Below are 12212 nucleotides of genomic sequence, written 5' to 3'. Positions count from 1 at the left end.
AGCAGAATTAGAGCTGCATCTGTGTTCTTAAGCTGGTAAAATGATGTGAAATATAAACTAGACCGTGTGTCCTTAAGTGTCTTAACCAACCTTTAAATTTTAGTCACAGATCTCAACATTAACTATGGTTCTTAAATTCAATTTTATGTCTTAAGTTTGTTTTTATTACCAAGATTAGTGCACTTGGTACTTAAATTAAGCCTTAAATTATGCCTGGAAGCCTTAAATTAAATTGAAAGTTATTAAAACCATGATAACTTTAAGGTCATGGTTGCCTCCTGTAATCCAACTTTCCTTTCCTTCACTGCCTCCCTCTGCAACCCGCAGTTCGCTCTCAGATCTCCACCATCACTATGGCAGCATTCAACACCACAGTGGCGTCCTTCAACGTCGGCTACGCAGACTTCTTCACCGAGCATATGAAGAAACTGTGTAACCCTGTCACCGTCCCCGAGATCCCTGTGGAGCCGCTGGCGTGCGCCAACCTGCCGCGCAGCTTCACCGACTCCTGCATCAACTACTCCTGTCTGGAGGAGGGGGAGAACATCGAGGGGACCAATAACTTTGTGCTGAAGAATGGCATGCTGGACCTAACAGTGAGTATTCGATCATTCAGTGAAACAGACAGTAAATGATCCCTGAGGGCAGATACAGTTTATGCATGTTATTGACCTTCTGCTCCTCCAATAAAACAGCGATGACACCAGAGGGAATCCAAACTGAATTTGATGCTTTCCTTTCACTCTTGTGGTCGTGACAATTGTAGAAAATGTCAAATTTGCTGCTTTGTTTTGATGATTAATACAACATAATAATAATACAATTTATTGCTAGCTTATGAAGGTTTTCCATTTTGTTTTCTGGTTGTTTTTTTCCCTCTTTGTCACTTGTGTATTATTTTGAATTTAAAGAATAACTAACCTGGGCCCTATTTTCCCACGTTTTTTTGTGTTAAGTGACTAAAATTAGTCCAATATTGAGGGAGAGCGCTGCAGAAGGGAAACGAGCTACAACATAACCCCTCTGGGCAGCTATGGTCTGTCAAAGTTAGTTCATTAAAAATGCTTGTTTTTGCCACTGACATGCTCAGATTGCTATTTCAGGTATCTAACCCTTTTTTTCTGCAGAATAAGATCATATTTGCTTAACCAGAAACAGCTAATTTATCGCTCTCACCAAAATGACGAGACACACTTTCATTCAAACTCGACAGAAACAAAATAAAACTCAACAAAAACATCTTGGCTCATCTTTCCACTGCTCCAGCTGTCACCAGCTCTGGTTGTTCAAATAAACCCTTTACTCAGTGCATGAGATGTGAAAATATTCTGGCTTATTATTATTTCGACCAAACAACCAGAATGATTGTTGGAACAGTGAAAAGACGAGCCAAGATGTTTTTGTTGAGGTTTATTTTGTTTATGTGGAGTTTGAATGAAGGTGAAGATGACAATGATAAAATTACAGTTTTGTCAAGGGAGTTTGGTTCGTTTGATGAGAGCCACAAACCAGCTGTCTCTGGATAAACAAACATATCTTGCTCTCTGTAGAGATCCTTTCCATAATGTTGTCAGACACTTACAATAACAATCTGAGCCTATCAATGGCAAAAACAAGCAAATGCACAGTTGCCTGGTGGGATTATGCTGTAGCATAGTTTTGTTTCTGCTGGCTGCAGTGCCCTCCTTCAATACTGGATCAGTTTCAAAAATTATTGTCCCCATTGTTCAGTTAGACTCAAAAACATGGGAAAATAGGCTTCACATGGAAAATACCAAAGTTACCCTTCCATAAATTTTGGTTTTGTAGAGTTGGTTCGACAAAACAAGCAATTTCACAAGGTTGTTTTGGCCTCTTTTCCTTCCCTCTTGTACGTCAGGCTGTCTTGCGGGCTCTCTACGCCGTCCTCAGCCACGACATCAGCTCCAGGATCTGCGACGTGGCCCTGAACATCATCGACTGCCTGCTGCAGCTGGGAGTGGTGCCTGGCATGGGCAAGAAACTGTCCAAGCCCGACAACAAAGAGAACCAGGAGGCCCGAGCCAAAGACCCATCCAGTCAGGGCCTCGGCGGAGGCGCCCAAGGAGGCGGAGCGGTCCCTGGGGCAGGAGCAGGTGGAGGGGGAGATGGAGGCGGAGGTGGAGGAGGAGGGGGAAGTGGCGGAGGGAGTGGGCAGGGGAGCAAGGATGATGTGAAGAATAACAAGGATAATGATAAAAAGGTGAGTTCTGATGTCAGATATCTAAATATATTTACATAAAGCTGCTGTGTGTTCATGTTTGTGTCCTTCATTATAAAACAGGAGGAGGGCTCCAGCTTCAGCACCCACCGCCTGGCTCTGACCATGCTGATAAAGATAGTCAAGTCGCTGGGCTGTGCCTACGGCTGTGGCGAGGGACACCGCGGTCTGTCTGGAGATCGCCTCAGGATGCAGGTCAGACTCTTCTTCCAGACTCTTTCCTTAACTGACCCGTGTGTGTGTGTGTGTGTGTGTGTGTGTGTGTGTGTGTGTGTGTGTGTGTGTGTGTGTGTGTGTGTGTGTGTGTGTGTGTGCAGTTTCAACAAATCAGCACACATTGCGATGCCTGACATGTATTCATTTTCTATGAATTATTAACTGTATTGCTCCTTTGGTGCAATAAAAGTTTCATGAAACTGAAATGAATCCAGCAAGAGAGTTTCTAACTTCAGTGCGCAGCAGCTGCAGTTCTATTTCAATGCTGATCAATATTTTGTATTATTAGATTAAGTTGTATAAGACAAATAAAATGCTATCTGGACATCTGATATATTTCATGAGAATCAATGAAAAGTGATAAAAAATAGCAAGTCCTGCAAAGAAAGATGCTGCACAGATACTTCTTGTTTTATTTCTGAGACAAATCTTCAGGTAAATATTTCATAATGCCTGGTGCCTGTTTTTTTCTGTTTTATCCAATTCATTCCTTTTCAGGCCCAGAACTGCCTGACCAGCCTTTACAAGCTGGACAAAGTGCAGTTTCGACAGACAATGCGGGAGTATGTCAACAAAGACTCTCTTAATAACATTGTGGACTTCCTGCATGCACTGCTGGGCTTCTGCATGGAGCCCATTACTGACAGTAAGTATGCGGTGTGTGCGTGAGTGAGACCAGATGAAGATCTTGACACAAAAAAATGATGCGCTGATAGCAAACGCACAAATAGGGTGCATCAGGGTTTGACCAGCATTGGTTTTGAATGCTGATACTATTCTGGTTAGGATTCATGCTGCAAAAAGTTAGTATTGTCACCATTCTGTGCAGTACGGCTGCAACTAATGATTTTTTTCTTATCAATTAATCTGACAATTATTTTTCGCACTTAATGATTAATTGTTTGGTCTACAAAATGTCAGAGTCAGCCATGCTAGCACCTCTGTGAGGCTGTACTGTGAGGTAAACACAAACATCAGTGTGCTAACGTGATCACAATGAAGGATCTTACATCTTTAACCCATCCATGTTCCTAGGGTTCTATGTTCTATGCTAACCCCTAAACTAACCCATTATGTGCTACAACATATAGAGATGGGGAGCAAAGGACCCTGGGAACATTGGGATGATGCCTGTTTCATGGGTATAATGTTAGCATGCTAATCATTTTAGTTTACCGTGTTAGCATGCTAACTTTTGAAAATTTCTGCATTGCTTTGATCAAAACTATCAACATTCCCAGCATTCTCAGCTGTACATTTGCTAATTACCAAATGTTAGCATACTAACAGGCTAAACAAAACTGGCTAAAATGTTGAACGTCATAACATAATACCTGCATAGCATCAGCATATTGGCAGTGTTATTGTGACCGTGTTGGCATGCTGACTTTACCTTAAGTCAGTTAAATCAAGTATTGGACAAAAATAACATTTTATTTGAAGGGGTATGCATTAAACTGATATGACACTGTCATGAACATTAAGGAATTTTATGCCATGTCATGGTTATGATGATGTTGTGTCTGTTTTATGCACACTCCTCTAAATAAAGTGGTACCAGACAAGCAAATTTTCCCATGATGTTTTTTTTAAATGCTTCTTGTGGAGAACATGAGGCTCTACCAAATTTCAGGGCAGTCATCCACAATAGTAGTTTTAGTAAAAGAATGAAAATGTTAACCTCATAATGATGCTAAACCCATAGATAAGGGATCACCACCATATCCAGTTGTTTTTGAGATATTCCAGTCTGGACCAAATCTAGCTAGCTTGACTTAAAATGGCCATCACAATGTCTTAGAACTCAACATGATGTCTTACTGTATTTCTTGTTTTGGCTGAACAACAGTATTAAATCTAAATATATTCAATTTACAGTGATATGAAAGAAACACGCAAATCTTCACATTTGAGATGATGGAAGCAGTGAATGACTTGAACGATTAATCAGTTTTCAAAATAGTTGTCAATTAATTGAGTTTCAGCATTACTGTACAGTTTTAACCACTCAAATTTAAATCACACTCAGAGGTCTGATGTAGGTGCTGCATTACAGAGTCATATGAAATAAAAAGTTTGAATTTTTCCAGTGTGGTTGACAAAGCTGAATTGCACTACCGCTGTCTCACCCCGCACTTCGACTTTGCATTCCAGCGCTATCTCTGTTTATATATCTGTTTTTCCCTTCCTCCTTCCACTTGTTCCCGCTTGTCTGCGTCCCTTTTTGTCTTTGTCCTCCTCCTGCCTCCATCTTCCCACTTTTTCTTCATTCACTTCAACGAGCCGAATCCTACCTTCCTTACTCACTCATCCATTCTGTACACTTGCCAATCCAAAGCTTTGCCCATTACATCTCTGCTCAATCAGTGGCTTTATTGCTGAGCATTGAGACACATTGTACATGCCAATTCAGTTTTGCACTGAAATTTTAACCATTTTTACACAGTAACTCTAATACTGTGCAATTGGCAAGTTACTGAACCGATGAGTGTTTTAATTCTGAAAGTGAACAGGGCACCTTGTTTAGTTTTTTGGTGTGTTTGTGTGCGTGTGTGTGTGTTATTTTTGCGCGTGGCAATCTGTGTGTGTGCGTCTCGAGTTCACCTCCTTTGCCGAGGTGGGGGTGCCACGTCCTTTCTGACACCGCGTACATGTCTGTGCTGGCCTGATGTCAATCAATTTGTGCCCCGCCTCTTTTCTCTTGCAGAGTACGGCAGTGCAGGTGAGAGGTCCAGGAGGGCGAAAAAAAGAAACATCGGTAGATACACATGATCAATAATCAATAACAGTCAATAATATTAGCAATAAGATGACTATACTCACCCGATCAGACCCTTCCCTAGGCACCGCTTCCATTGCTACACCCCTCACTCTCTCCAAAAGTGACAAAACTCGCCTGCAACTCCAAAATTTAGACTTGTGTGATTAAATCTGGTGTTTATTTAAGTTTCATCTAACTGGACCAAGAGAATAAGCCCCTTATTGTATGATTTTATAGCAGGCCTTAGTCACTTGCATGTATTCCCCTACCCAGAATCCTTTTCAGTTTGCTTCTCCCCCATATGCTTTATGGACCCTTTTCCTTTGCCCTTCCCTTCCCTCCCTGTTGTGGGCTCAATGTTTATACTCAAGCTGGTCAGCTGTCAATAATGTTCTCCCCCTGCTGACTAAACCACCCCCTGTGTGATCCGTGGTCTCTCCCGCCTCCCTGTTGCTTCCAGACAAGGCGGGCTTCGGGAACAACTTCACCACGGGGGACAACAAGTCCGTGGCGCAGAATATGGAGGCGGTGGTGGTGGGATGCATGTTCAAGTCCCTCATCACCCGCTGCGCCTCCACCACACACGAGCTGCACAGCCCTGAGAACCTGGTGAGTGGTGTGTGAAATCCTTCGTCCATCTGCCCTGCTCTGTCCGTGTTTATTTTTTATTTTCTCTGTCAGCCTCTGAAGGTCTGCTTTGATTCAGCCTGCGCTTCACATATCAGTTGTTCAGACTCTTATGTTTCTTCATGCAGGATGTTGTAGTTGAATTATTAATGGCTCATTTTCCACTGAGCCTGAAGAACAATCACTTACACCGCCTTCATTAATGCCTTGTCATACATGATAAATTGGACATGAAGTGTACTTAATCTCACTCTGAGAATAAAGACACTAACTTGAGCTATTCTCAGTTCTTTGCTAGAAGAGGTAAGTCTTCTCACAAGGGACCTTTAAATGATGCAAGCACCATCTACTTGTTTTTAATATGCAGTGAATGGGAGAGTGCTTTGAGCTGCTGGGCAATTTGTCTACCTTTTTACCAAGTCAGTGTGTGACTTCTCTTTTATGTCTCACGTGATTACTGTGGAGTGTTTGTACAGCATCCTTCTGGCTCCACAGATGCATATTCTGCTATAATGGAAAAAAATGCTCTGCCTTGTCTGCATTTCTTAAAACCAATCTCCAACGTCTTTGCGAGGGGGCTAAGCCCAGCGTGCAGCGATGGTGCTGCTACAAAATAGTGTCAAGGGGGAACTGTTTTGGTGGAACATATTAGGAGGAGAGCTCTGGCATTAAAATGACTACATCACTGTAAAAGAAAACAACAACTGCTAGCTTGTTTACATTTATACCATTAGCTTCCCAGGCGCAAATTTACCATTTTATGCATATTGGTTGCAGCTGGGAGGTTGTTTTTGTTTCCTGGGAACTTTGAAAATGTAGATAGCAGATGCCATGATGACGCCTGGAACCAAGCAACCAATGACAGGCTTATACCAGTCAAGAATCAAGACAAATGATTTGGCTTAGTGTAACATTCCTAGCATGGCAAAATAATGAGAAAAAATAAGGAAATACAGGCAGAGGACACGGTCTCCGCAGGTACAGACACCACCACACACTTCTAGTGGGTCGTAAGTGATGATTGATATGAGTCTATATGTGGAAAATGTTACAGATAATACCTGAAATGTTGACCTAGATATACTGCAGCTGGCCCATTCATATATCAAGCCAGTATTTATACATCCCTAAATTAGTCAAAAATACTTCCTATTCTGCAAATGACATTTTTTTTCAATCTAACTTACTAATAAAATATTACGCGCATTGCTGATAAATCTATATGGATGACTTTTATAAGAGCACTGAGGTACCATGGCCACTGGTGGTGCCTCAAAAGCCTTGGGGCTGGCATGACTTGCGTACGTTGGCGGAAGATGACACACTTTTCAAGACAGGCTTTATTATGGCACAGATTCAGAGGCCACCCACTCACAAGCTGGAGCCGGTGCCTCAACAAACAAGCAAGCTCAAAAACACCATCAGTTTAAGCATACAGTGCATGCATGTGGAAACACGCACTGTTTGATGCTAACTGCAAAGTAATATTAGCCTGATTTGAGCTCCAAACAGTCCATTTTCTTTTTATTCTTCTGTCGTCTCATTCACACACCATCCGACTCACACATCTCTCACTCTCACTTGTTTGCCACCCCCGTCTTTCCCAGGGTCTGTACTGTGACATCCGCCAGCTGGTGCAGTTCATAAAGGAGGCCCATGGAAATGTGTTTCGCAGGGTGGCACTGAGTGCACTCCTGGACAGCGCTGAGAAGCTCACCACTACCAAGAAGCCTGAAGAGAAGGAAGAGACCAAACAGCCTGGACCAAGGAGGTACTGGCCAATCAGTGGCCAGAAATGGTCTTGATGACGTCATTGTGTTGTTAAATCTACTAAAAATGTCTTGCAACAGTTCATTCCTCTTTAAGTGGCCTTGAGTATAAGCCTTAAAACCCTTCCCCTGATAAGTATTAACCAAATAGTTCTCATCCAATCACAGTGATTGGTTGTGTAAGGTCTTACTTTCTCCTTTACTGATAAGTCAGCGCTGCGCTTCTCATCACTGCTGGCTGTTTTTATTTATTTTATGTTTTTTTCTGTCCTGTCTGCATCTGTTTTTCTTGCTTGAGTGACTGATTTGATGTTCTTATGTCTGTTGCATATTCAGCAGCCCTGCCAGGAGGCACTTCCACTATTTTTGCTTTATCATGTGACCAGCAAAATATAAATGGAACTACCTATGACAGGGGTCTCGCGATGTGTCAAAAATGTAATATAATCCAGCCCACAAAACAACTTTGTTTTATTTAATTGTTTTTTATAGTTGTTTCATACCAGTGTAAACTAACCCTTCATAGAAAGAAAGAAACTGCTGTTTGCATCTTTTTAAAATGCGATGAAAATATGTTAGTAATGGAAAAAAGTACATTTTCAGAAATATTGTAGATTATTTCAGCACTTGAATGTTGACGTGGCCCCGTATGAGATGACAGTACCTTTCACCTATGACTTCATTATGCTTCCGCGCCAGCAACTGCTATATTATGTTTTCGGGTTCTTGTGAACGTGATATCTCAAGAATGCCTCGAGGGAATTTCTTCAAACACGATACAAATGTTCACTTGGATTCAAGAATGAACTAGATTAGATTTTGGTGGCCAAAGGTCACTGTGGTCTCACAAAGTTGGCCAGAACTCAATAATTAATATGCAAACTATGATCAAATTTTACACAAATGTCTAATAGGATATAATGATTAACTGATAACTTTTTATATCCAAAAGGGCAAAGGTCAACTTCACTGTGACATCATAATGTTCAGCTCTCTATCAGTCCTCTGTACTCCTCAGCAAATATAGTCTCTGAGTGAAGACAGCATGTTTCTCACTGGAAATTATTCACTGCAATCACACATGTACAGTGAGAACTTCCTTTTGCAAAAAAAAAACAAAAAAACAGTCACACTACATATATTACAGGAGTCTGGACAGACATGGATGTAATCTGCAACTTCACTGGTTGGCAGAGGCATGCAACCGAGAGGCGGTAATTCTAGTGTTATTTTATTGCTAAGTTTGAAAACACTGAAATGGCTACTTGTCGTGTTTTGTCTTTAGGCTTTTAGTTGAGGATTGCTGAATCTGAAGTGGAGATGAGCTCACACAATGCTCATTAAGCCAATCAACAGAAACTGAGAGGCATGTGTTAACAACATGCATGTAATTACTCTCACTGCCACAACAGGAGACAAAAGTTCTGCACTGCAAATTTAATAGTGACAGTTGATTTGTCAGAGAAGTTTACTTTGAATGTAAGTATATATGACTAATGTTCAATGCAGCGGACAGTTTTCCCACCAGGGATCAAAAAAGTGTAACAACAGTGAATCTTCGTTTTACATCAGGAAGGTTCAGTCGGTGTCTGAATCAGGTGGCCTGAGTGCTCTGTCTGTGTGTTGGGGTGTGTGTGTGTGCAGGTCAGAGGCGGGTGTGTCCGGGGAGAAGGGTCAGGTGTCCAGTGCTGCAGATGAGTGTCGCAGCTACATCTCCAGCAGACCCCCCCAGACACCCGAACAGTGAGTGTCCACCTCACAGCATCTCCATATAGCACCATCTATGTCGAGTCCAGCTGCCATTTCTCTGCTCAAAATAGGGAAACTCTTCCTGTTGCTCCCTCTGCCCCTACAATAAAGAACAAGTCACACTAAAAGATATTCAAATTTCCAAAAAGCTGAGGTTTGTATCTGCATGCAAATATTAAAATCTGACTTTCCTTCCCTCTCTCTCTGCACCTCCAGTGATGAACAGATCCCAGGTGCTCTGCTGGGCAGGAAGGATTTTTGGAGGAAGATGTTCAAGTCGCAGAGTGCTGCCAGCGACACCAGCAGCCAATCAGAGCAGGACACCTCAGAGTGCACCACCGCTCACTCCGGCACCACCACCGACCGGCGCTCCCGCTCCAGATCCCGTCGGATTTCACTCCGCAAGAAACTGAAGCTGCCAATTGGTAAGAGCAGTCGAGATGCAACAAGCCTACCTCTGATCAGACACAGGTCTGAATCCTCACTCAGAGTTGACTAGTCGTCTGCCCTTTTTGAGTAAACTGATTTGAGATTCCAGTGTCATTGCAACAACAGTTTCTTATTTTGTAACAAAAGTGCAGATAAAAGAACAGTTTAAAGAAAAGAAAAAAAGTACATATACTAATGCTTCAATAAATCTGACTTAGCTTCACTTAGACTAATGCTTACATTTTGACAATAAACTTCAGAGTTAATGATCACACAAGACCATAATTATGAAAAAAAGGGATGTTTTATTTTGAGTAGATCATTCATTCATCTTCTGTAACCTCTTAATCCCAAAGGGATTAAATAAATAAATGAATATTAGCCTATGAAATAAATAAATATAGCTGTGAAAATAATCCTGAAATCAATAAATGAGGCAATAAATATATAAATAAATGGAAATATAAGTATGTAAAGGAGTCAGTGTAGTTCATTAACTGAATTAATAGGATTTTTTTTGGAGGACTACTTTTAGCTGTTTAAATAAATGTAGCATAGGGACATACAAGTCCCTTGAAATAAATAAATGGTGGATTCCCCCTGAAATTACTAAAGGTATTACTTTATTTAAAAAAAACATTTTTCAAATGACTAAATCCTTTGTTGATTGAACTATACTGACTCATGTATATATATTTATGTATTTCTATATTTAGTGCTGCATTAATTTATTTCAGGATTTATTTATTTGATAGGCTTTATTTATGTATTTAAGTAATATTTACATATATGCATATATATTTATATATATACACATAGTGTTCATTCATAGTGTAAAATAATTAAAATAAACTATGTCAAGCTACACATGCAAACAGTTTTTTCACCCCCTAACAAGTGATGTGAATACAAACCAACTTGAATCGCTAAATAAATGACTTTATGTGAAAGAGTGTCTGGTTTTGGTCATAGAATCTTTTGTAATGTACATGCTAACAGACAGGGAACCTTTGACTGATTTCACTGCTACCAAATCATTCTTTTTTAATATCAGATCTGTTACCAGTATGTATTTCCATGACCATACCTCATTGCATTTGCTGTCCCAGCAGTGGTTTGAAATTCACTCTAACATGATGTGTTTTGTATGTCTAACATTGAAACGATGCCTGCCGAGAGGCCAAGTCACTTCATCTCTTTGGTCTGTTTTGTGTTCCTTTTTGTGCCTTAGCATGCCGTGGGACTGTCCGCCTACCACTCACTCTCTCTGTCTTACGTATGTGGATGTGGAACCATCTTCATACAGTATTTGTGTCATTTCTGTTCGTGTTGGTCATCTCTCCCAAATGTGCACGAAATTCCAGACCTGGGTCAAATTGTATTTGCAGAAGATGCTGCAGAGGGCTGCACAGACTTTTCTCCTGGCATATACAGCCCTGCAAAGGCAAACATATTTACAGCTAAGCTAAATCAACAGCTAGCTGGTGTAGTAGCCATTGCTATTATTAACTAAAGCTAAACATTCAGTTTCTATCAGTAATTAACAGGGGTGTGTATCTCACTGACTGAGACAGATTTGATACATATCTTGATACATGTTTGACGATACGATATATCTTAGAAATGTTAAAAATAATGTAAATAGCCAACGATTCAGTTTGATTTGATTCAACTCTGCCACGATATGATGCAATACAAGACAATGCAATGTGTGAATCTTTATTCAGTTAATGCAATTAATGTCTGAACCGATGCACTCGTATCTTACACATTAAAGTCCAATGCATCGGATACATGAGTGAATTGTTGCACACCTAGTAATTGAAAAAACAGCTAAAGTCCAGCTAAAGCTTATAAATGTCAGCTAGTTTAGTTGCAGTAAGTGCTTTTGCAGCCTCGTGGTTGCATTCACATATTTAAATGTGTTTACTGTAGATTTATTATATTAGTTTTCATAAATATCAACCTAAAATGCTGACAGACAGATATCACAACAGACACATTTAATCTTTATTTTAATCTTAAACTAGTTCAAAAGGACAAGACAGTTTACTGTATTTTCACCTCACACTCCCTGCTCATTATCCAAACATAACATCTGCATTTTATAGACATATAGATTTTGTGGCAGCAATATTTTGTGCTAAAATCATCAGCCTTAATATGCATAAAATGAAGGCATTTTCTATCTATTATTTATTTGTCCGCCAGCCTGAAAACAACTGCCTCTGTTGTGACTCTTGGCTCTTTGCCTTTATAGAGCGGTGTACTCCATCCATCTGGCATCTGCTTCTGCAACAGTATCCTATGAAACCATATTTGCAAATACCACTCGACAAGGGTCTTTTGTTATTATTGTCTTATAAAAAGCGACAAAAACATTGTGTACATTTTTGTGTTATTTTGAATGAAGTTTGTGAAT

The 12212-nt window shown here is 40.5% G+C and overlaps 1 protein-coding gene across 1 annotated transcript in view; it reads left to right on the top strand.

Annotated features, from left to right (window-relative positions):
• Window positions 1–12212, top strand: part of unc80 (unc-80 homolog (C. elegans)) — a 54949-nt gene that overhangs the window by 14155 nt on the left and 28582 nt on the right. Inside the window, exons 12-20 of the mRNA XM_084713352.1 lie at window positions 328–596; window positions 1880–2221; window positions 2303–2434; window positions 2954–3101; window positions 5163–5213; window positions 5677–5825; window positions 7451–7614; window positions 9257–9355; window positions 9578–9786. Coding sequence (XP_084569478.1) covers window positions 328–596; window positions 1880–2221; window positions 2303–2434; window positions 2954–3101; window positions 5163–5213; window positions 5677–5825; window positions 7451–7614; window positions 9257–9355; window positions 9578–9786 — 1563 coding nt within the window. The remainder of the gene's footprint in view (window positions 1–327; window positions 597–1879; window positions 2222–2302; window positions 2435–2953; window positions 3102–5162; window positions 5214–5676; window positions 5826–7450; window positions 7615–9256; window positions 9356–9577; window positions 9787–12212) is intronic.

This window comes from Lutjanus erythropterus, chromosome 24 (genome assembly GCF_056507025.1).
Source record: "Lutjanus erythropterus isolate fLutEry1 chromosome 24, fLutEry1.hap2, whole genome shotgun sequence".
NCBI lineage: Eukaryota > Metazoa > Chordata > Actinopteri > Lutjaniformes > Lutjanidae > Lutjanus > Lutjanus erythropterus.
Note: the sequence above shows the minus strand (reverse complement) of the source record. Positions and strands in the feature narration are given on the sequence as shown.